Source organism: Lithobates pipiens, unplaced genomic scaffold (genome assembly GCF_037356315.1).
Source record: "Lithobates pipiens isolate NorthernLeopardFrog02 unplaced genomic scaffold, aLitPip1_a1.2 Scaffold_18, whole genome shotgun sequence".
NCBI classification, from domain to species: Eukaryota; Metazoa; Chordata; class Amphibia; order Anura; family Ranidae; genus Lithobates; species Lithobates pipiens.
The window spans coordinates 91,748,836-91,774,608 of record NW_027507758.1 but is presented as its reverse complement, the minus strand read 5'-3'; the positions used below and the strand labels follow the sequence as shown (position 1 = coordinate 91,774,608).

The following is a 25,773-nucleotide window of genomic DNA, read 5'->3' as shown; positions in this document are numbered from 1 at the left end:
TGGGGGAATTTGTAGTTTTTAAGAGATAGCTTGGAAGGAAGAGGATATTCTTTGTGGATTCATTTTCACTCTAGTCTGAGTTGCAAGAAAACATTATTCTAGGAAAGATTATTATAGGTACTTATATAGTGCTGTCAATTTACACAACGCTTTACATATACATTGTACATCAGCCAGTATTTTTGTACTTGCTGAAACTGTTCTTAGCATGGAAAATGACTGCACCACAACCAAGGACCAGTAAGCTGAAATATATTCAAATTTTGTTCTTGGGCTTAGATGCCCTTTTAAGAAGAAATCATAGCACAAGAATATCTCATGCAACAATAAAACTCAAATATTTAGGAGAGTGAATTTCACAAAACATTTATTGTAAAAGCGTTTTTCTATTATCCAGCTCAGAAATGATATTTTGAAAAGCGGTCTGTTTAGCTTTCATCTTTCTTAGACTTTGATACAATTTCATTTACTTGTCCAAGATCTCCAAATGACGCCGTTGCAGAACCTCTCTTGGCTGGCTTTGCCTGAAAGTACAAAATGAGAGAAAGAAAATATTTCAGGTCTGTTTGCAATTTTCTAGTGCAGCTCTAAAGCTAAATTGAATCACAACGCAATGCCATTCTAGCCGCTATGTGTATTGGATCTGATGGTGCTTTATTTAATGAAACCCAATGAATTCATTTAAACATAAAGTACAATAAATGTTTGGCTTGTTTAATAATAGTGAGCATAAAAGCAAGCCTAACCTGACCCAACACTCATTTATTACTTGATGGAGTAGTAATATACATTGATACATTGCAGGTTCTTACTGTCAACGCTGGGAAATATAATTCATCTGGAGCAAATATACAGCTTGTGAATGGATATCAAAATGTGACTTAATATTCTGGCAAGTACTTGATTTTCTAGGGCACATGTGACAAACACAAAGCCCATGGGCTGAATCTAGCCCACCAGGTCATTCTTGTGGCACTATCTACTCTCCTGCAGCTGCGGCACCCCATTCATCTCTGCCCCTATCTTGTGACTCAGCAGGCGGATACAGCCTGCCATTAATAACAATGGGTAAACGTGGGAAGTACTTAGGTAAATATTTTCTTTTTCCTGTAAAGTCGCTTCAATATAGATGGAGATCTGACTTGGAGGCAACTTCCATTGAAATCTATGGGTACAAGTTACTTAGAAGTTGCCTTGAAGTAGTACAGGAACCTTTTCTGAAGTCAGAGCAACTTCAGTAGCGTACATTAAGACGGCTCTCATTTACTTCTATGGCATTTCTTATGTCCAGAAACCTGGGGCAACTTGAGGACTTACAAGTCGGATCCCAAGACCCTGTAGTGTGAACCGGCACTTAATGTGTAATTTATGTCTCTAGAACACCTTATGGTGCTCCCTGAATATTGGGCCTCTAAATGTGGTCCGGCTGTAAAAAAAAGTCTCACATATGTGGTTTACCCATACTCAGGAGAAGTAGCAGAATGTGTTTTGGGGTGTAATTTGTGGTATGCACATGCCATGTGAGAGAAATAACCTGTTAATATGACAATTTTGTAAAAAAAAAAAAAAATTATTTTGCAAAGAATTGTGGGAAAAAAACGACAACTTAAAAAAACTCACCATGCCTCTTTCTAAATACCTTGGAATGTCTACTTTCCAAAAGGGGTCATTTGGGGGGTATTTGTACTTTCCTGGCTTGTTAGGTCTCAAGAAATGAGCGTGATCAATTTTCAATGATTGGCACCATAGCTTGTAGACTCTATAACTTTCACAAAGACCAAATAATATACACTTATTTGGGTTATTTTTACCAAAGATATGTAGCCGTATAAGTTTTGTCCAAAATGTATGAAAAAAAATTACTAATTTGCAAAATGTTATAGCAGAATCAAAGTCTTTTTTCATTTATAGCGTAAAAAGTAAAAAACTCAGTGGTGAATGAATACCACCAAAAGAAAGCTCTATTTGTGTTAAAAAAAAAAAAAAAAAAAAAAAGGACAAAAATGTCATATGGGTACAGTGTAGTTGCCATTCAAATTGTAAGAGCACTGAAAGCTGAAAACTGTCCTGGTTAGGAAGGGGGTTTAAGTGCCCAGCGGGCAAGTGGTTAAACTGAATGGATTGTTTTACAAGGTGATCGTTTACAACAGTTATTAAGATGTGTACACTGCTGTCCACTGCCTTTGAAGCTTAAAGGGGAGCAGTCAGAGGGTGCTAAAAATGTGGCTCAACATTATGCTTTCACCAACCCCCCCAAGTGTAGACAGAGCTTAAAAGGTTGCATTCTTCCAAATGAGCACCAATATAATGGCATTTTTCCTACTGGCCCTGCATGGACTGGTTTGAGCAGGAGTCTCCCAAAACGCTAAAATTATTTTAGAGGTTTCCATGGGGAAAAAAAGTTGATAAAGGCTACTGTACACTGTTCCTGCCAGAAATGAAAGGGCTATTCCAGGTGAGACCAACCAGTGAGGTCTCAAAGAAGTCCCATGCGGTGGTCTTTAACCCTTTCTCGGGCACTAGCGGGGGGGGGGGGGGGGTAAAACCGTGCGCTAGTGGCCAAATGTCGCCGCAAATCCGACTGTAAAGCGCTGCTAAAAATATCACCGCCAACACACCTCCCGCCCTAGTGTGAAAGAGGCCTAACCACGTAAGGACCGAGCCTCTTTCTGAGAATTGGTGTATTTTTTTTTTGCTAGAAAATTACGTATAACCCCCAAACATTATATATATATTTTTCTAACATCCTAGAGAATAAAATGGTGATCATTGCAATACTTTATGTCACACCGTATTTGCGCTGAGGTCTTACACTTTTTTTTTTTAAATAAACTTTTTTGAATTAAAAAATAAGACAACAGTAAAGTTAGCCCACTTTTTTTTTTATATTGTGAAAGATAATGTTATGCCAAGTAAATTGATATCCAACATATCACGTTTATAAATTGCGCCCGCTCGTGGAATGGCGACAAACTTTTACCCTTTAAAATCTCCACTGGAGACATTGAAATTCTACAGGTTGCATGTTTTGAGTTACAGGTCTAGTGATAGAATTATTGCTCTTGCTCTAACGATCACGGTGATCGCTTAGTGACACTGGCAAAAGGGGGTGAAAGTTTTAACTAGGGGCAATCAGGGGGTTAAAACCATTATTGGGTAGTATATCGGGGTACCTAGCGCTATAAAAACCTGGCGGTGAACCAAAAAAAAAAACTAGCTACTTAGCGACACCAGTGACACTAATGCAGCGATCAGAAAAATGATCGCTTAGTGACACTGGCAAAAGGGGGTGAAAGGGTTAACTCTAGGGGCAATCAGGGGGTTAAACCTTTATTGAGGGGTGGTAGGGGGCTACCCTGGACCTAACACTAACTGCCCTGACAGTTTTTACTTTTACAACTGACACTGAATGCAGTGATCAGAAAATAAATGATCACTGCAATCAGTGACACTGATTGAGGGGGGGGGGGGGTTTGTGTGCCTATGTGTGCCTATATGTCAGTGTAGTGTTAGTGCACACTTACTTTCTCTCTTCTCCTCGCAGTCTGGTCAAAAAGACCACCCCGAGGAGAATGACATCACTTCCTCCCTGCCTGTGTTTACTATACACAGCGGGGGAAGCTTCTCATTCGCCAGGAGCGATCGAGAGGGGATGGCCAGAAACCAACGGCTCCGCGGCATCCAGCGGGAGAGGGTCGATCGGACCCCCCACCCGCTGGAAGGCAAGCACGTACATGTACGTGCTTGTGCCTGTACATGCCATTCTGATGACGTACATTGGCATGCGGCGGTCCTTAAGTGGTTAAATGGTATAGGCCCTTATTATTAAAGTTTTACCTAGCTATACCTGCAAAAGCGACCAGCCTGAAGTGATCTAGCAAAACTTAATTTTTTTTTTTTTTACTAAAATTCAACTTTAAAAACACTTTCAAATTATGCAAACACAATTCCCCATTTCAAATAGTCTCCTTCATTCTATTGTCATTGAATATTTATAGGGTTTACATGAGCAGCTGTTCAGTACAATATGCCAGTCTGGGAGCTTCTTTATGATCCACACTCTACACAAGAAGCCCCGGTGATTACCTGTGATTCATGAGGTTTCCACCCGATCATATAGTATATCTGGAACGTGGCCGGTATAGAGCCATCCTCCTCCCCGTACATCTCTATGGAAAGATGAAATGTGTTTTAAGGACTGATTCCAGACGACAACAGAAAACAAACTGATCAGCTGCTGTAAAAGTCAAGACATCTGTGCTGAGGCATATATGATTAGGGGAGACACAAAGATGGCCACTCCAGCCAAGGCCTTTAATTAATCAGACTGATTTTCATTCCATGTTTTAAGTTTTCAGAATGTGGTTATAGTCTACACTCGCCGGCCACTTTATTAGGAACACCTGCTATGTAACACATATTGCTAATCAACTAATCACATGGCAGCAACTCAATGCATTTAGGCATCTAGACGTGGTGAAGGCGACTTACTGAAGATCAAACTGAGCATCATATTAAAAACTCAGTGGGAAGAATACTGCCCCCATCATCGGCGTCAGTGGGAAGAATACTGCCCCCATCATCGGCGTCAGTGGGAAGAATAGTGCCCCATCATTAGTGTCAATGGAAAGAATAGTGCTCCATCAATGGCATCAGTGGAAAGAATAGTGCCCCATCATTGGTGTCAGTGGAAGGAATAGTGATCCATCAGTGGCATCAGTGGGAAGAATAGTGCCCCGTTATTGATGTCAGTGGAAGGAATAGTGCTCCATCAATGGCATCAGTGGGAAGAATAGTGCACCATTATTGGTGTCAGTGGAAGGAATAGTGCTCCATCAATGGTGTCAGTTGGAAGAAGTGTCCCATCATTGGTGTTAGCGGGAGGAACAGTGTTCCATCATTGGTGTCAGTGGGAGCAACAGTGCCCCATCAATGGCGTCAGTGGGAAGAATAGTGAGCCATCATTGGTGTCAGTGGAAGGAATGGTGCTCCATCAATGGCGTCAGAGGGAAGAATAGTGCCCCATTATTGGTGTCAGCAGAAGGAATAGTGCTCCATCAATGGCGTCAGTGGGAAGAAAAGTGCCCCATCATGGGTGTCAGTGGAAGGAATAGTGCTCCATCAATGCCGTCAGTGGGAAGAATGGTGCCCCATCATAGGTGTCAGTGGAAGGAATAGTGCTCCATCAATGGCGTCAGTGGGAAGAATAGCGCCCCATCATTGGTGTCAGTGGGAGGAACCGTGTTCCATCATTCGTGACAGTGGGAAGAAGTGTCCCATCATTGGTGTTAGCGGGAGGAACAGTGTTCCATCATTGGTGTCAGTGGGAGCAACAGTGCCCCATCAATGGCGTCAGTGGGAAGAATAGTGAGCCATCATTGGTGTCAGTGGAAGGAATGGTGCTCCATCAATGGCGTCAGAGGGAAGAATAGTGCCCCATTATTGGTGTCAGCAGAAGGAATAGTGCTCCATCAATGGCGTCAGTGGGAAGAAAAGTGCCCCATCATGGGTGTCAGTGGAAGGAATAGTGCTCCATCAATGGCGTCAGTGGGAAGAATAGTGCACCATTATTGGTGTCAGTGGAAGGAATAGTGCTCCATCAATGGTGTCAGTTGGAAGAAGTGTCCCATCATTGGTGTTAGTGGGAGGAACAGTGTTCCATCATTGGTGTCAGTGGGAGCAACAGTGCCCCATCAATGGCGTCAGTGGGAAGAATAGTGAGCCATCATTGGTGTCAGTGGAAGGAATGGTGCTCCATCAATGGCGTCAGAGGGAAGAATAGTGCCCCATTATTGGTGTCAGCAGAAGGAATAGTGCTCCATCAATGGCGTCAGTGGGAAGGAAAGTGCCCCATCATGGGTGTCAGTGGAAGGAATAGTGCTCCATCAATGCCGTCAGTGGGAAGAATGGTGCCCCATCATAGGTGTCAGTGGAAGGAATAGTGCTCCATCAATGGCGTCAGTGGGAAGAATAGCGCCCCATCATTGGTGTCAGTGGGAGGAACCGTGTTCCATCATTCGTGACAGTGGGAAGAAGTGTCCCATCATTGGTGTTAGCGGGAGGAACAGTGTTCCATCATTGGTGTCAGTGGGAGCAACAGTGCCCCATCAATGGCGTCAGTGGGAAGAATAGTGAGCCATCATTGGTGTCAGTGGAAGGAATGGTGCTCCATCAATGGCGTCAGAGGGAAGAATAGTGCCCCATTATTGGTGTCAGCAGAAGGAATAGTGCTCCATCAATGGCGTCAGTGGGAAGAAAAGTGCCCCATCATGGGTGTCAGTGGAAGGAATAGTGCTCCATCAATGGCGTCAGTGGGAAGAATAGTGCACCATTATTGGTGTCAGTGGAAGGAATAGTGCTCCATCAATGGTGTCAGTTGGAAGAAGTGTCCCATCATTGGTGTTAGTGGGAGGAACAGTGTTCCATCATTGGTGTCAGTGGGAGCAACAGTGCCCCATCAATGGCGTCAGTGGGAAGAATAGTGAGCCATCATTGGTGTCAGTGGAAGGAATGGTGCTCCATCAATGGCGTCAGAGGGAAGAATAGTGCCCCATTATTGGTGTCAGCAGAAGGAATAGTGCTCCATCAATGCCGTCAGTGGGAAGAATGGTGCCCCATTATAGGTGTCAGTGGAAGGAATAGTGCTCCATCATTGGTGTCAGTGGGAGGAACAGTGCCCCATCAATGGTGTCAGTGGGAACAATAGTGACCCAAGGGCTGGATAAAGGCAAAAGAACCACATCCGGCCTCCGGGCTGTAGTTTAAAGACCACTGGTGTAAACAAATAAATTAATTTGGACTCTTCATTTGGTGTGGTGCTCCTTTAGGATCTGATTGATTCACAAGCCATGCATTGCTTAGTTTCACCGATGATGTCAAAGGGTAGTGTCATCAGTGTGACGGGAAGAAGAAAAAAAAAGAAAGGAAAACGGTTAAACAAGGATATCATGTTACCTTGGTATATGGCGGCAGCTGCCTTCATTGAATCCCTGTGTAGCAAGCATCTTCTGTTCAAAGCGCAATTACTCTCCCCCATACCTAAAACACACAAATACAATGCAGATTACCATAACTGTAAGGGTAGACTTGAATGTATGGCTTGCCGCACGCTGATTGCTATATATCGGCCATATTTTGCCACGGGGCGTGAATAGTGGCAACAGCAAATAAACACACTGGTCTGCTGCCTATTGCAACCTAAAGGGGGCCGGCAAAAACAAGGCTCAATCGTGCATTTATACCACCCTTCCAACTGCATGTCTAAATAAGGCCTAACTTACATGCAAAATTTCATTATATCTGACCCAAAAGAAAAGAAGTGTTTTTGAAAATATATATTTTTTTACCACTGAACCAAATATATCAATTAAAAAAAAAATTGAACGGAAGCACATTCTCTCCCCCCCTCACCAGGTACCGTGTCATTTACACAAAAAGGAATATAAAAAATAAAAACAAAAAAAGTATACTTGCCTTGCAAATCTTTCATCAGTTCAAACATTCCAGGATAGTGAACCTGAATTTCATCGGAATCCTAGAGAAATAAGAAAACAAGGAAGGATTACATAACTACACACTGAATGGCTGAATATGTGGCTATTTTATTCCATGTCACTTCATAGCATTAAGTGGAAAACAATTTCCTGCCGCTCTGTCCTTAGGAATTACAATCTGGGTCAGAATCAGATTGTAGGTGATAAGAGACAGGCAGCTATATAAATTTATAGATGTGCCATCAAAATCATTTTGAGCCCATAAAAAGCAAAGAGAAGTTAAAAAGAAATATTAAATTCCAGCTTTTAAAAGGAATTTCTCATTAAAAAAGAATACTTAAAGCTGAAGTCCAGTGAAATAAATTGGGGGTGTTTTTTTGGATTCCCCCTACTTAAGTTCGATCACCCAGTCTATCAGAGCTGTGATAACATAAATGGTGATACTATAACAATATTAGCTGTAAGAATAAACACAATGCTCAAAGAAGCAAATGTATTATTTACAAATAAAGTAGAACAACAACAGAAATATAAAAGAATAATACAGAGTATATAGAAATAAAAGCACAGAGATTATATGTTACGTAATAAAATATTTAATATCAATATTTAATCTCAATCAGAGTGATCTTTCCGTATCCCAATAATTAACAATAAATTTATAACTAAAGTGTTACTAAACCCACAACAGTAAAATCAGTCTGTATATGCAGTAAAGCATACTTGTTATACACACTGTGGAACTTAAGGAGTTAATCCTCTGCATTGTATAAAATGGCTGTTTGATCCTGTCTTCTCTGATCCTCCCTTTCTTCCACAGTCCCCAATCTATCTCCTGATAAGACAGAGACTAGAGGACAAGTTGCACAAGCTCAGTTTGGTGTGTATTTCTTTCTTGGGAGGGTGCATGTGATCAGCGCAGGGCCAATCAGCACTGCCGGGGCAGTGGTCCTGCAGCCTCATAGGACATTCAGTGTAGAATGAAAACTCTTACTACACGCTTTAACCAGACACTAATTGAAGTCACAAGACTGTTCTAAATGCTGACGAATAAAGGTATTTAGCAGTTAATGTTTACTAAAATAATTGTATTTTAATGTTCTGTGTATTGTGTACCAGATATATATCTGCATGCAAACTCATGCAAACTAAAATTTATGAAAAAATTGTGAAAAAATACAAAGTATAATTAAACAAAATAGAGTCCGTTGCTCCCCAGTAGAACAGTGATCTTCAACTTCACTCCTTTCTCCAGTGACTTATGCACCTTCACACACCAGATGTGTAGAATTTATTATTATTATTTATTATTATTATTATTATTATTATTATAATACACGATTTATATAGCGCCAACAGTTTATGCAGTGCTTTACAATGTATATGGGGGGACAACACAATTACAGTACAGTTCAATACAAAAGGTACAGGAGGGCCCTGCTCATAGAGATTACATTCTAAAGGGAGGGGGTGGTACAAAAGGTAATGACTGTAGAGAATGATTTGGTGGGGGTGGCTCAGGGACAGCTGTTAGGTGGGTGTGGGATAGGCTAGCATTTATTAAAATATATTGGTGAAATCAAAAACAATAAATATACACAGACTTGCCAAAGGGGACCACACCCTGAAATGCATAACCACACCCATCGACATCACACATGACATCATAATGGTTATTTTGTGGGTATGCAACAACACTTCCCTGCTGTCCACAGTGGTTCACATCCATGTGATATACTGCTGCTCTGCTCTACTGTACCTGCTGGCTCTTCCTTGTTCCAAGCACCTTGCATCACATCCACGCAGAGGGGCTTGCTCACTATTGACAACCTGGAAGGTCGCCACCTGCTGGAGACTTACTGATACACTTTTTAATGTCTTTTACATGTGAGTGCATGTTTATTGTTTTTCATTTTAGCAGTATGTTTTAATAAATGCTACACTTAGGTAGTGGTGCTTTTCTCTCCTTCTGTTTATACATGGTTTGCTGGAGGGAGCCACCCCAGAATCTGCTTGGAAGAGAGACTGCTGATGCTGCCATAATGTGAACTTCAAGCCACAGTGACTTTTATAGACTTTTCGCAAGGACTAAAGCCGGGAACACACTAGTAGTTGCGAGGTTAGTACAGTGATCTCCCCCACTGAGCTGTTGTGTTCTGACAGGGGGACGCCCTCCGCACCATTGGCTGAGTCGCGGATCGGGAGTCGATTGGATGCTGGTTTTCCAGCATGCATATCTGACAGAAGCCAGTCAAACAGCCAGCTTCTGTCGGACAGACCGACGTACCCACGGGCCAAATGTCAGAATTTTTTTGTTTCTTTTGGCAGTTGCATCAGTGCACCCCCCCCCCCCCTTTATTGCGCCTGGGTACGTTTTGGGTGCCGATGCCCTTCACAAATCCCTTTTTGGTTGCAGAAGCTGGTCATGAGACCAACTTCTGTCAGGCGAGATGCTGTACACAAGGGCCAAAAGCCGGCCGGTAAATGCTTAACGTTTTCAGCCCTTGTGTACCTAACATTTTTTTTTGCACAACAAATAAAAAAATAAAAAAACTGTCAGCTCCGGTCGGAAGTTAGTCCAGTGATCATCCCCGCTAAACTGTTGTGTTCTGACAGGGGAACGCCAGAGCACTGATCAGGATTCGGTTAGATTCTGGTTTTCCAGCATGCGCGGCCGTCTTCTGTCGGACAGACCAACATACACAATGTAATGGGCAGAATGTCGGACGAAGTTTTTTTTTTTTGAACTGGCAAATGTCTCCCGACATCTACCATAAATGGGGAAAAACAACCAAGTAAATAGTGGTGCTGAACAAACTATACATGAGTGAATGTAACATTAAAAATTTGAATAAAAGTAAAACAATTAAACACCCAGTGAATGAAAGTGCATAATTATAAAAACAGTCCATAATAGAATGTGTGCAAATCTGGATGAAAATATAAAATTGATAATCCATGATAAACAATTGATTGACCCTCCCTTATTAGGAGCTCATTGGGACATTTGATTTATTCTGATAGGTACATTATAATTTGGGGTGGCTCATTATATGGGAGACCATTATCTATTAAACATTAAACTATTAATGTCAGTAGGTGGTTTAGGATCCACCAATGATTGTGGAAATTTGTGTATTCTTCGTTGTATTTGAATCATTAATTATGGCAGTGTTGTTTGTTACTATGTTATCAGACTTTGTATATACTCTGTGCCTTAGACTGTGTGGCGGAAGATATGAATATCTGAGCTGCAGGAACATTATTCAAGCGTCTACGTGATTATCCGGTATTTGAATACGTTGGTGTATAAAAATATGGTTGCCATGCCGTGCAGCCAATCCCAGCACGAAGTCGTAATGACAAAACGCGTCGGGACGCGGCTGTACAGCAACCAGAAGTAACGTTCATGCAATATCAGAAGCGACCTTCCGTGTGGATTAGCTTGCTGGTCGGAGATACGGAGTTCATCATTGGGTCCGCTGTGACTATGATAATGCTGGCTTCTGATCACTATACCAATGCATTTTTGTATGGCCTTCTTGTAAGTGCAATAACATTAGGTCTTTATGGTTTTTAATAAATTACTTTTTATCATACATCAATGCACTATTGGAGTTCTCTTTTCCTTTGCATATTTATGGCATTCTCTTTGGATGTTTGGATCGAATGATGCGATATCTACGACCCTGAGGGGTACAATGCTGTTTTGTTAATAATATTAATCATTGTTGGCGGGTGTGCATCCTATACGCGAAGTGGAGACAAGTCTCGTTATCACTTGGTGTGGTGTGGAATCACCCAATCATTTGACTGTTTATTATGGATTATCAATTTTATATTTTCATCCAGATTTGGACACATTTTATTATGGACTGTTTTTTATAATTATGCACTTTCATTCAATGGGTGTTTAATTGTTTTATTTTTACTTTTATTTACATTTTAAATGTTTTATTCACTCATGTATTGTTTATTCAGCGCCACTATTAACCTGATCGTTTTTCCTCATTTATGGTAGATTTTTTAATTATTTAATTTAAGTGGCAGCTATATTCAGAATATATTATCGATTCACTTATATTCTTTGGTGTGGGGATAATATCTGGGGAGGTGTGTTATTCTGGTATCTTTTTTTTTGAGTCTTTGCACTATATAGTTGATTGTACAATCTACTTTGGAGTTACCATCAGATTGTTTAGTGTAGAGTTACCTTTATGCCGCGTACACACGTAGCCGACTATCCGACGGACTTAGTCTGGCGGACTTCCCGCCAGACTGTCCGTCCGACTTTCCGAACGGGCTACTTGCCCACACACGGCACTTTTTCAGCAGACTAATGCGGCGTACTAAGTCCGCCGTACTATCCGCCCTACTTTTGAAATGAACGGACTCGTCCACACACGCGGAGGAAAGTCCGCTCATTTCGAGCGCGTCTCCAGGTAGGCGGGGCCCGCGAAGGAGACGTCGCTGGCCCCGCCACCTGGTATGGACTTAAAGGGGAACCCCGACGCCGAAAAAATCGGCGTGGGGGTCCCCCCTAGGTCCACATCAGACCCTTGTCCGAGCACGCTACCCGGCCGGCCAGGAAAGGGGGGGACGAGCGAGTGCCCCCCCTTCTGAGCCGTACCAGGCCACGTGCCCTCAACATGGGGGGTGCCTTGGGGAAGGGGGGGCCGCGCGGCCCCCCCACCCCAAAGCACCTTGTCCCCAGGTTGATGAGGAAAAGGGCCTCTTCCCGACAACCCTGGCCGTTGGTTGTCGGGGTCTGCGGGCGAGGGGCTTATTGGAATCCGGGAGCCCCCTTTAATAAGGGGGCCCCCGGATACCGGCCCCCCACCCTATGTGAATGAGTATGGGGTACAATGTACCCCTACCCATTCACCTGTGAAAAAAGTACAAAAAAAACACAGCACAGGGTAAAAATAGTTTATTGCACAGCTCCGGGGGTCTCCCGTCTTCAGGGGGTCTTCTCGCCGCTATCTTCTTCTAGCTCTTTTGCTAGCGGAGGAGCCCGGCTTTCTTCCTCGCCGCCGCCCTCTTCTTCCGACTTCGGGGGTCTTGTCCCCCTCTTCGGTTCTTCTGCCGGGCCACCGCGCCTTCTTATAGCTCTTTTACAGGCGGTGGTCCGGTCTTCTGTCGTCGCTGTCGTCATCGCTGTCACCGTCGCCGCCTTCTGTTCTTCTCTTCAGATCTTGACTCGTCGCTCCCTCCGCTCACAATGGCTCCGACGCGACGCGCAGTGACTTATATAGGGACATTGCCGGATGATGTCCCCGCCCATTATGGTGTCACAGTCCCAGAGGATGCTGGGACTGTGACATCATAATAGGCGGGGACATCATCCGGTGATGCCCCTATATAAGTCGCCGAGCGCCCGGTCCCCGTCATTGGCGCCCCCTATGTTGAGGACACGCGGCCTGGTACGGCTCAGGAGGGGGGGCGCTCGCTCGTCCCCCCCTTTCCTGGCCGGCCGGGTAGCGTGCTCGGACAAGGGTCTGATGTGGACCTGGGGGGAACCCCCACGCCGATTTTTTCGGCGTTGGGGTTCCCCTTTAAGTCCATACGAGGTGGCGGAGCCAGCGATGTCTCCTTCGCGGGCCCCGCCTACCTGGAGACCCGCTCGAAATGAGCTGACTTTTCTCCGGGCGGGAAAAGTCAGTTCATTTCAAAAGTACGGCGGACTGGCATGCGCACGGCCGGATTGTCCGCCGAAATGCGAGTCCGGCGGGAAGATTGGAGTGCAAAACTACTTCCGCCGTACTTTCGGGTCAGAAAAGTCTGCCGGAGGCTACACACGGGGGGATTGTCCGGCGGACTTGAGTTTGTCGTACTTTTCCACACGATTGTTTGATCATGTGTACGCGGCATTAGAGAAACTTCCTCTCTATTTTTGTTGAATTGTACTGGAAATAAATGTAATTACCTCTAATAGGACGATGGAAGGGCTTTTAAACATTACCTAATTCATCTAAAATGAAAAAATGGCTTTAGAAATGCATTCAAAAAAAAATCAGTTTCCAGAAAATAAGTAGAGATTTGCTATCACAGCATTTGTGGATGTGAGCGAGAATAAAAACAACAAAAAAAGCAGTAACATATTGTTTGCATAATAAAATGTTTAGCCTATGCACAGTATATTGAGCAAGAATCGAGCACTAACTTCAAAAACAAGCGTTTCATGCGCATTTTTGAAGCTCCACGAACGCCTGTTTAGAAAGTACAGATCCTGTTAGAATTTTCACTTCCTCATTTAGCAGTAGCAGTGTAGTGTTGGATTACACTGGGAGGCAGCTGATTGGAGGAAAGGCACACACCCCCCCTCTCCACATAGGCAGATACTTTCAGAGCTGTCCTGTGAGTAGAGCAGCTTTCTGCTAATCTATTTATAGCACCCTTCCCCACACAGCCTGGTTTAATCACGTGTTGGAGAACTTGGGACTTAGTGCTTTGGAGAGAGATAAGAAAACACTCTCTTCACTGCACCCAGCTTAAAATTCAGAAATTGGATTTACATCCACTTTTAAGAGGCGCTCCATCCCCCCACGAAAAATTAAAAGTCAGACTTTTAAAAGAATTCATATTAGGCCACTTGCCTGTCCAGGGAGCCCACGTTGTTGGCACCGCAGCCGATCTTTGGATCGGCTATCGGGTGCAGCCGCTACCATTCCTGTTAAGGTAACCTGGTTCCCTACTGCGCGTGTGCGACGCACGCTGCGCTTTCTAATTGGCCCGGCAGCAGAGGAAGGAGGAGGGGGGTCAAACTTCCAAGAGACTGTGCCACGGCGCTGTCTACGGAAGTGGGGAATGGTATCTGTCTCCCACTCCCCCCTGAAAGGTACAGGAGAGGGGAGGAGACAGAAAAGCAGAAGTTCCACTTTTGAGTGGAACTCCGCTTTAAAGTGGTTGTAAACCCCCCACAACCACTTTAACCTACAGGTAAGCCTAGATTAAGGCTTACCTGTAGGTGCAAGAAATATCTCCCAAACCTAAAAGGTTTAGCAAATATTTGCAAGAATAGCAATAACGATGTTTACGGCGCATACGCCGTAGACATCCACCGCAGGCGCACTGAGCGTGCCGTTTCTAAAGGCGATCATGCCATTAGTGGCAGCTCCAGGGCACATGTGTGGGAGTGACGTCATCGTGGCTCCAGCCAGTCAAAGCGTCGGAGCCACGATACCCGGAAGCCACTCCGGGTATCAAGGCGGCGACGGAGGTGGTGTCCGAGGACGGCTGCGGGGGCTTCGATCTCCGGTAAGTAATTCATAATGAGCTAGTACGCTATGCATACTAGCTCATTATGCCTTTGCCTTGCAGGGTGTCTTTTTATTTTTTTTTCTTAAGAGGCTTTACTTCCTCTTTAAGTTAGCAATGCGTTAAAATTGACCTAAAGTGTTGTTTGCCAGGCTTTACCACTCCTTAAACGCTTGCATTGATGTCACTGTAAATGTACTGCAAACATCTTTATGGTGTTTACAGTAGGGATGCACTGATACAGGTATCGGTGCCAATACCAAGCATTTGAGCGCACAAATAATCCCAATAGAGAAACCGATACTATGCAGTGCGATTTGCGTCAATACAAAATAAATGGGCGCAAATTGCACTGCAAAGAATCGCATGCAATTTGAACAGGAATGCGGTGCGATTCCTGTCTTATTGGCATGCGATTTCCCCCACACCACGCACGCATGAGTGTATATATACATACAAAGGGATTAAAGCGCCATAAAGTCAGGTTAAACAATGTTTGAACTCACAGTACATATCTCGTAGCAAATCAGGGCCGCTGGAGATGCTCACAAAGCTGGAAGAGATGTAGAAGCAGTCCACCCCAAGCTGACATCACTTCTGCCCTATATCCACGGGGTCCCGGGACTTCTCCTCCAGCCCTGGGGGCACCTCCAGCGGTCCTGATTTGCTACCAGATATGTACTGTGAGTTCTAACATTGTTTAACCTGACTAGATAGCGCTTTGATCCCTTTGTGTATATATACACACACACACACAAGCAGTTAGGGAATTCAAATGCGAATCGGACAGGAATCGCACTGCATTCCTGTTCAAATCACATGCGATTCTTAGCAGTGCAATCGCACAGCAAATTATCAGTACTCGGTATCGGCAAGTACTTGACCGAAAATTTCGGTACTCGCATTCGCCAATACATTTTTTTTATTGGTGCAACCCCAGTTTACAGCAAATTTCAGATGTGTTTAGAAAGTGTTACTAGCCCAGATGAGAAGACAAAAATCCATACAATAGAAAACCAACACAGAGGATGCATCTGGCAAGCATTTTTTTTACCACAACGCAAATACATAAACAACGTGCTATTAACGTGTCTTAAAGCAGTTTTAAACCGAACAGAAAACATTTATCATATTCCAGCTTACGAGTTTTTAGATGTGATGGTTGCATTCGTTTTCTTTTTGAAAGGGGCGTTCCGGCCAAGATTTTTATTTTTTTTTTAAAGTCAGCAGCTACAAACACTGTAAGCTGCTGACTTTTAATAAGGACACTTACCTGTCCAGCGAGCCCGTGATGTCGGCCGCCCCGAGGCCGATCCGTCCATCGGATCAGGTGCCGGCGCCGCCATTCAAACTAAGGGTAACAGGCAATGGAGCCTTGCGGCTTCACTGCCCGTTTCCTACTGCGCAACGCTTTGTGAATGGCCCCGTTGTTTTCTGGGACACACACATGTCCCAGAAGGCAACAGGGCCGCTCACCGAAGAGGAGTAAGTGCCGCGGAATAGGAAGAGGCAGATTTTTTTTTTATATATTTTTTTTAAGAACTTTAATGCATTTTTTGGGTGGCCCTCCACTTTAAGCTTTTTTTTTACCGGGCAATCCAGTCAGTAAGTCTGTTGTTTTTCAAAAGGACAAGCTCTCTACCAGATGTTTCAGTTACAGGGATGAGACAAACCATTTAACACTGGCAGGGATGCTTCCAAAGATCAGCTTTTATTTATGTAAAACTTTTATCCCAAAAGGAAATAAAATGTTGCTGTAACCGATCATAAAGTATTAGACCTCACGCACACTGGATGTTTTTAATGCTGTGGTTAAGGGACGTCTGCCATTTTTTTTCTGCCTCTAAATGCCTCTGCATGTTAGCCTATGTACCTATGCACACATAGGGGTTGATTTACTAAGGGAAAATAGACTGTGCATTTTGCAAGAGCAGTTGCTTCAAAACGTAGTAAATGAGCAGCTCTGCTAACTTTCATCATGCAATCATGTGCAAGAAAAAATGCTATTTTTTGATTTTCCTTGCATATGATTGGGTATTTGCAAAGTGAACCTTTACCTCACATACTAAAGTCTGGAGCAACTGCACTTGCAAAGTGCACAGTCTATTTGCCTTTAGTAAATCAACCTCATAGGCATTTAGAGACGTGTTCAGAGGCAGAAAATCCCCCACTGCCAGCATGCCCAGGAAAAAAACAAAACGCTTGATGCTAGAAAATGCGTGTTAACACAAGATGTGTCAGGTGCTTGAGAATCAATTTGTTTTAATGGCCAGAATAAATTATAATTCTGGACAATGAAATAAACAAATGGCCAAGAGTTTGACGCGCCTAACAGCATCTAGGCACGTTTACAAGAGTCCCGAGTTTTTTCTGTCAAGACATTCTTGCCAGGAGCAAAAGCGTCTAGGAGAGATGGGCAAATACCCTGTGTGCATGAGGTCTTAGCTGGAGTTTGGATTTAATCTGTTATGCCACGTACACATGACTGGACTTTCTGGCAGAAAAGGTCTGACAGAATCATTCCGTCGGATATTCCGATCATGTGTGGGATAATCCGATCGGTTTTCTTTAAAAAATTCAGACGGACCTAGAAATAGAACATGCTTTAAATCTTTCCGACGGAATCAATTTCTATCGGGAAAACCGTTCGTCTGTATGCTATTCCGACAGACCAAATACAACGTAAGGGCAGCTATTGGCTACTGGCTATTGAACATCCTTTTCTAGTCCCGTCGTACCTCACTGCGTACATAACGAACGGACTTTGGTCCGATTGTGTGTGGGCAAGTCTGTTCGGTCGGGAAGACCGTCGGAGTTTAGTTTGACGGAAAATCCGGTCGTGTGTACGCGGCATTAGTGTATCTAAATCTGCTGGTACATCATTACAACATAATGCTCCCCTCCCCCCCCAGACAGACAATGCTGTTGTTAAAAGGTGTCTCTGTTGCGTCTTCACCCAGAGTGGAGGCACACTAAGACCCCTTAACACTGGGGCCGCCGTACATGAACGCTGCTTAAGCGGTGCTTTTGCACCGCTTTTCCGCCATTAGCGGGACGCCTTTATCCCCAAAAAAAGTTAAAAACTCCTGTGATGCGGCTTTCCGAAGCACTTATTGCAATGGGCAGGGGCTTTTTGAGAGATCCAAAATAGCCCCAAAGATGCTGCTTGCAGGAATTTTTCTAACATCCCACAAAGCGCACCGTCTGGGTGTGAAAGCACCCATTGCAATGAATGGGAGGCAGTTTTCAGGCACTATTTCTGCCGCTGAAATGCCTGAAAACTGCCTCAGTGTGAAAGGGGTCTAATACAGGGGGGTGTATTACTGGCCAGATCCCCGGATGAAAACAGAGGGGGGGAAAAGCCTAAAAAAAGAAAATGAATGCAGCCACCACATCTAATGATTGTAGCGCTGGAATATATTACAATTTTGGTTTTGGGTTTAATATCGCTAATGTATTAGGTGCGATAGTAGGCACTTAAATATGTTTATGCGTCTAAATGAGCCCTAGGAGAACATGTCTAAGTGAGAGCCTGAACAAGGTGTCACATAAGTTCCTTATGTCTTTCAAAACCTCCCTGTTATTTCTATATCCAGCTTTCCACGGGACCCTTCTACCAGTCTTTCTGCTGATTTGATTAGCTTTGTCCCCTAAAGGTCATTTGGATTGTTTCCAGGGTAAATTAAATTTGCAGCTGTTGAAGAAGGAATTGTAAAATTCCTGCATTTTATCCATATTCCCAGCAAGCAGACAATTACAATAACTGGTGCAAAAATGTAAAACCCTCCGCAGGATGCAAACATGCTAGTTGTCATACTCCTACTGCAAGCAGATAGCACCACCTGTCTGTCATGTGTGGAAGTGCAAGTGATGAGCAGCTTCATGCTCAGGAAGATCCTGCTTTACTGCATCTTAAAATAAAATCTATACTACAAACATGATGTTATGTGAGGGAGGTTATTCAATGAAAGACCAGATGGGGTAACAACCATCTAGCTCCTCTTGATTCATTTACCACTTGGGAGTGGAAGGCATTCAGATGCTTTTTATTTGCGTACATGTTTTTTTGCTATAAGATGCTTAGCAACCAGTCGTTCTTTGCAAATTACTTTATGGTGCTGGTATGTTAATTGGTCCTACTATATGCATGTATGCATATAAGTTAGGGACCTTAGAGTGTAAGCTCCTTGAGGGCAGGAACTGATGTTAATGTAAAATATAAATGTAAAGCTTTGCGTAAATTGATGGTGCTATATAAGTACCTGTAATAATAAATAAATAACAAAAAAAGAGTTGAATTCCTGGCACACAATAAAAGGAAGGATCCTATCATATGGGCATTCCGATCAAAGTTTTTCAACTCTATGGTAGTCTATGAGTAGGCGGAACATGCGTCCATTTAGAACCGATTAGCTCTGAGTCTTTCTAGGCCCAAAAAACAAACAAAAATCGTCTGCATCCTTTTCAGATTTTTCAGTCCTAAACATGATGGATCGGCAATAAAAAAGATGTAAACAGACACACGTCCATTAACATCCGCCTGCCCAAAAGCCTAAAATGTGTTGGTTAAAGCAGAACTATAGTATAGCATAGCATGCGCGAGCCACGTTGTGCCTTGTGAATGGTCCCGCAGTCTCTTGGGACCTGTGACGTGCCCCAAGAGCCTGCAGAGAGAGGAGGGGGGAGGCAAGGGGGGCAAACTTTCCCTCCAACCACCTAGTAACCCCCCCCCCCCCCCCAAAACATGAATATGCCAGTATTGACGGGGGGATTAGGAGGAACAGCAGAACTTCTTCTTTAGGGCAACGTTCTGCTTTAAGCTCCAGCTGAGATTTAGTAGAAGATCTGTTCTTGGATCCCCGGCTTATTGCAACAGATGCAGTCCATGTGAAAGGGGCCTAAAAGAAAATGCCTAAACTGAATTCATGTTTTTATTACAAATACTGTCTATGTGACTTCTAGCAAACTACAACTCCCAGCACACACACTGTACCAATGCTGTGTTTGGAGGGATACAGATGTTGATATAGGCAGGGATGTGCTTCCTTTGCTTTTGTCAATGAGGGACTCAAGCAGCGAGCTGGGAGGGTTGTTCTCATGCACGTAAGGAGCCTGTGTCAGGGCTAAATTTGCAGCACACAAGAGCAGAGATCTCCAAACTTTAAACCTTAAATCTTTCAGGATTTGTTTCCAGGACCATTCTATTAGCTAGATCATGGAAAGCTTCTCCAACCATGACCATCACCTTACAGGACACTGGCGAAAAAACTGAGGTATTTCCTGTGTAGGAGGGGTTATATAGGGGAGGACTTCCTGTCTTTTTTGATTTGCCAGTGTCCATTCACCTATAGGTGGTGTATAACCCAGTTAGTTATTATGGATGCTTTGTGTCCCCATGATGTACAATAAACAAAAAAGTATTGTAACAGACATCAATGCGCTTGAAGCTCAGCTTTAATGGCCTAGTTGATCTTTACCAAAAAACTGCCTGTGCAGGTAAGGGGTGTCTGTAGATAAAAACAGTCTGATCAATTTTCCTATCGCACACGTTCCTGGTAGAAATGACTCTTAAAATGGTGAGTGCTGCAGTGATTACCAGTTGGGTCCTGGAAACATCAAACAAGCGTACATATTCGCTAGCACACCATGGATTGGCAATTTTCGTCCAAAAAGTTTTAATGAAAAAGATCACATCACAAAGGAAGGTGCAATGTTTAGGAGCCATGCAGGACCCCTTCATCAGGCATGTGCAGAAGCGAACGCATTTGTGAGTAGCACCCACATATGAAAACAGTGTTCAAACCACACTTGTGAGGTATTTTCCAGCATGAGGTGGTGAGTGCGCAATACAGCCCCAAGTGGTGACACATAGGCATGACAGCATTATAACTTAAAAAGGAGAAATTCATAAGAAAATCTCCACTTACCTTCCCGCTGCAGGGTTATCTGAGATAAACTAAAAAGAAAAGCTGCGCTACAATTCCTGAAAAACCATATATAGTTACACCATATAGGTTAAAAGTAGTGCAGCTTTTCTTTTTAGTTTATATTATTGTGTGTATCTCACATTGAGTTGCAGCTATTTCTTTATTCACGTTTTACTTTAGTATTTCATTTATTGTAGGAATTTATTAGACAGTGCTGTATTGCCACTTTATCTGAGATAAACCCAATCTTCCCCCTTCACAGAGAGCTCCGAAACCTTCAGGAAAACTTCAGGAACAGGGGAACCTAGAGGTTACCCACAAACCTGGATCTGCAACAGCACCCTGCCAGTAAAAACTTTATGGCCTTACTACCATAAAGTACTGGATCCCAGGGTCCAGCTCTCTAAAAAGAGAAGCATTTACTAGCAAAACTTAATTTCTTCGTACACGAGGCCCGGGTACCATTCCTTAGGCCTATGAAAGGACACTCTGAATGGATCCGGTCAGCATGGCTAGCCCCAGCAAGAATTGCTCCAGTGGAGTTCAGCACAGCACATCTTTACTCGTGACCAACACCTTAGACACTGGTGAAAAAATTGAGGACTCCCAGTAGTGGGAGGGGTTATATAGGGAGTACACTTCTTGCCTTAGGACATGCAAGTGTCCATCACCTATCAGTGGCCCTATAACCCACATACTAACTTCTATGGCTCTGTGTCCCCTGATGTATGAAAATAAATATTTTTTTTTTCAAATACCTTTAATCTCACTTTAACTTACCACAGTCAGCAAGTTAAAACCAGCTCTTCCCATCAGATTGCCTAGGTCATTAACAGCAGTAAATGGAGACACGTGCGGTGAAAAGCCTCCTTCCCTCTCCAATTCAGCAAGCTGTAAAGAGCAGCGAAGTTCATAAAGTGTTTCTCCACCAAACATGGCGCCAATGAACGCTCCATCTTCTTTAAGTACCCGATGGATCTAAGGACAAAGAGAGTTTATTACACATTCCACACTATATAATAACAGGTTTTCTACATAAAAACCCTATTACAACTACCCTATTTTTTAAAGAGGGAACTGCGTGGATCAGAAGTAGCTGACAGACAATACTGTCAGCACGCATTGATACTACTCTGTAGTTTTGTCTCCTGTGAACTCAGAGGGAGGCGCCAGGAGCAGTACACAGAATGGGTGGGTGAAGGAGGAGGGGACTTCCAATAGCAGTGCTGATCACAGACTGTGGGAGCAAGCATGTAGCTCGAGCACATGGCAGAGAGCCAGAGCATTGTGTGTATAAGGCAGCAGTGTGATCCAGGGGGAAGGGAGCAGAGAGACGGAGCATTGTGCATATATGGCAGCAGTGTGATCAAGGGGGAGGGAAGCAGAGATGGAGCATTGTGTGTATAAGGCAGCAGTGTGATCAAGGGGGAGGGGAGCAGAGAGCCAGAGCATTGTGTGTATAAGGCAGCAGTGTGATCAAGGGGGAGGGAGCCACAGAGCCAGAGCAATGTGTGTATAAGGCAATAGTGTGATCAAGGGGGAGGGGGCAGAGAGACAGAGCATTGTGTGCATAAGGCAGCAGTGTGATCCAGGGGGAGGGGGGCAGAGAGCCAGAGCATTGGGTGTGTAAGGAAGCCAGGAGCAGTACACAGAGTGGTGGGTGAAGGAGGAGGGGACTTCCAATGGCAGAACTGATCACAGACTGTGGGAGGGAGCATGGAGCTCGAGCACATGGCTAGATAATGAGGTGGGATCCAATGATGAGTCTGTGTAAGGCAGCAATGTGATGCAGAGTGTAGGGGGAGGCGCAGAGGGGGACAGAGAGCCAGAGCATTGTGTGTATAAGGCAGCAGTGTGATCCAGGGGGAGGGGAGCAGAGAGACGTAGCATTGTGTGTATAAAGCAGCAGTGTGATCAAGGGGAAGGGGCCAGAGAACCGGAGCATTGTGTGTATAAAGCAGTAATGTGATCAAGGGGGAGGGTGGCAGAGAGTCGGAGCATTGTGTGTATAAGGCAGCAGTGTGATCAAGGGGGAGGTGGGCATAGAGCGGGAGCATGGTGTGTATAAAGCAGCGGTGTAATCTAGGGTGAGGGGGGTGGAGAGACGGAGAATTGTGTGTATAAGGCATGTAAAATTCATGTTAGTGGTCCGCTGGATTCAGTCATCTGTGAGGTCGGAAAGGTTGGTATCCACTGCACTGGGTGTACATTGCAAAGATTTTAACAAACATTGTAGCAGAACCCTACCTGTTTGTGTTTATAATAAAAAGCTGGGTGTTCTGCTATGTCCTTGGAAGTCTGGCTCCAGAATGCCAGTGTCTGTTTTCCAGCTTAATCAGCTGATGCACTTGCAGTCTTCTAATGAGGAAAGTTTCAGTGTCTGCATCTCTTAACCCTTATAGGAGTATCTTATCAAAAATATATTTCTTATTGCAGAGGATGCCTAAAATTTTACACGTATCTTAGTGCTAACCTCTGGAAAAATCAGTGAGCCAATCACACAAGAACAAAATTACATTTCTTGGGCGTTCCCTTAACTAATTAATGAATAAAAAAGTTAATTTTCAAGCATCTTTAAACTTCATTCAATCTATTTCTAATAGCCATAAAAGATTTGCAAACAATTCATTTTTTGCATAGGCATTTTATTAAAGTGGTTGTAAGCATATTTTTTTTTTATTTTCAGGGAGAAGAAAAACAAAATCAATGGTTTATTACAGCAGGAACCAGTTAAATCTGTCAGGTTTTGTCTATGCCTTCAATGGGGAGATTTCCCCTTAAAGTGGTTGTAAACCACAGACATGAAATATGAACAAAGCATATCCCTCTATAGTGTGTACTTGTCTCAGTTAAGAGCACTAAGTGTCATTTCTGTCTGCTGCTTCATTCTTCTGTTATCAGCATGAGTCACTTCTGACAAGTTTTCCTGACACTAATGCCTTGTACACACGGTCGGACATGTGCCAAACTTGTCTTGCATACACACGGTCAGACAAAGTTGTCGGAAAATCCGATCGTTCGGAACGAGGCGACGTTCGTTGCGTACGACGGGACTACATAAAGTCTAGTAGCCAATAGCTTTGGTCTCATAATTTAATCTGAGCATGCGTGGCACTTTGTCCATCGGAATTCTCTACAAACGATCAGAAAAAGTCTGATCGGATTTAATTGTCAGAAAATTTTAGATCCTGCTCTCAAACTTTTTCCGTTGGGACAGAAAAAGTCTGATAGAGCCCACACACGATCGGATTTTCCGACAACATAATCCGATCGGACCTTTTCCGTCAGAAAAGTGTGTACAGGGCATTAGAGGAAAAAGGTGACAGGGGATGGATCTTCAGCTGATTGAGAGCCTTAGCTCTGTGAAGGGGGTGTGTCTCTTCCCTCCAATCCACTCACTGCAGAGTGTAACTTCAGCTCTCCGCCCCCTGTATTTTCAGAGCTCGGACAAGCTTTATATATTCTAGATTTTGAGCAGCTGTAGAGAAGAGAAGACTGCAGATAAACGGGTACACCTTATGCAGGAGGATTTGTTTGATCTCTGTGCATCACTTGAGGCCAGTCACTTCACTGGGTACTGTATATGGAAGGGTTTACCATCACTTTCATTTCTGTCCCACACAAGTGGGGCCACTGCCACAGGAAGTGAGGGGAAATCTAACCAATGAGGATTCAGAAAGAAGTAAAAAAGTTCTGAGACTTCCTCACCCTCTCTAAAGTTGAAATTAAAAAGTTCTGGCTTGAGTTCAACCAAGTGCTTATTTGGAAGATATCTTCAATAGTAAAATGTCTATTTTATGTGAATCTGTATGAATGGCAGACCATATTTCTTACCTCATGAAAAGCTCTCGGTAAATCATTCACCCAGTGCAAGCTGTAAAACAGAAAAGTGACAATTATACAATATATGGGTGGACAGAAATCATTTATCCAACTTTCTGAAAGATGAACTGACTGTGTTGTCCACAGCAAGCAGATTCTCTATCTTACATTCTCCTAGTGCAGTACAGGGACACAAATTAAAAAAAAAAAATCCGGTTGCTACAGACAACAGAATCAAATGCGGTTTTGGATTTTTTGAAAAATGAGGCACCTTGTATCTTAAAACCCAACTCCGGGGAAAGTAAACCCCCCCCCCCCCCCCTTACGATGGAGCACTGGGGTCCACACTGCTAGGATTAAATGCTTGATTGTTGTTTTTTTTGGGGGGGGGGGTTAGCATTTGTGCCACCAGGGGGCAGTAAAACCAAGCAATTGAGCCATTGTTTTACGCCCACCACCCCAACACAAACAGACATGCAACCACTGCTCAGAAATTGAATTGAATGTCACGTTTGGTGGGCATTACTGCAGCTGAACGCAGCCCATGCAAGTCTACGGGGCCGTGCCAAAATAAATTTGTAACCGCGTGCAACTACATGACTGCAGCTGGGAGGTGTGGCATTTACAGTGTTAAATCTAGAGGGAAAAGAGATTTCATCTCCAAATACAGAAAGGTTTCTTTACAGTAAGAGCTGTGAAAATGTGCAACAGACTCCCTCCAGAGGTGGTCCTGGCCAGCCCAGTAGATTGCTTTAAGGCCCCATTCACACCTGAGCGTAGTGTTTTCAGGCAGAAAATCGTGCGATTTTGCGGCATTTTTGCAGCGTTTTTTTACAGCGATTTTGTGCAGGGCAAAAGGTCACCAATGTAAAAAGAAGAAAAACGCCCAAATCTGTCCGATTTGAGTGACAAAAAAGAACTTGTTTGAGCTTCAGGCGTTCGGCTTCAGGTGACTTGGAGTGGAGATGTGAACCATCTCCATTGAGAATAATAGATTTTTTCCCCTCCAGCATTTTGTAGCTTCAGGCTTCAAGCTACAAAATGCTCAGGTGTGAATTGGGCCTAAGAAAGGCCTGGATTCTTTCCTAAATGTACATATAATATAACTGGGTACTAACATTTATAGGTAAAGTTGATCCAGGGAAAATCCGATTGCCTCTCTGGGATCAGGAAGGAATTTTTTTTCCCTGCTGTATCAAATTGGATCATGCTTTTCTGGGGGGGTTTTCCGCCTTCCTCTGGTTCAATTGTGGGTATAGGATTGGTTATATGAG

The 25,773-nt window shown here is 43.7% G+C and overlaps 1 protein-coding gene across 2 annotated transcripts in view; it reads right to left on the bottom strand.

The window, feature by feature from the left end:
• Window positions 1-350: 350 nt before the first annotated feature.
• NDUFAF5 (NADH:ubiquinone oxidoreductase complex assembly factor 5) overlaps window positions 351-25,773 on the bottom strand; it is a 52,776-nt gene continuing 27,353 nt past the window's right edge. For both annotated transcript variants that reach the window (XM_077485915.1, XM_077485916.1), the window contains exons 7-12: window positions 24,512-24,551; window positions 21,458-21,655; window positions 7,474-7,534; window positions 6,955-7,038; window positions 4,087-4,169; window positions 351-524 (exon numbers count right to left, since the gene is read on the bottom strand). In XM_077485915.1, coding sequence (XP_077342041.1) covers window positions 429-524; window positions 4,087-4,169; window positions 6,955-7,038; window positions 7,474-7,534; window positions 21,458-21,655; window positions 24,512-24,551 — 562 coding nt within the window. In that variant the 3' untranslated portion in view covers window positions 351-428. The remainder of the gene's footprint in view (window positions 525-4,086; window positions 4,170-6,954; window positions 7,039-7,473; window positions 7,535-21,457; window positions 21,656-24,511; window positions 24,552-25,773) is intronic.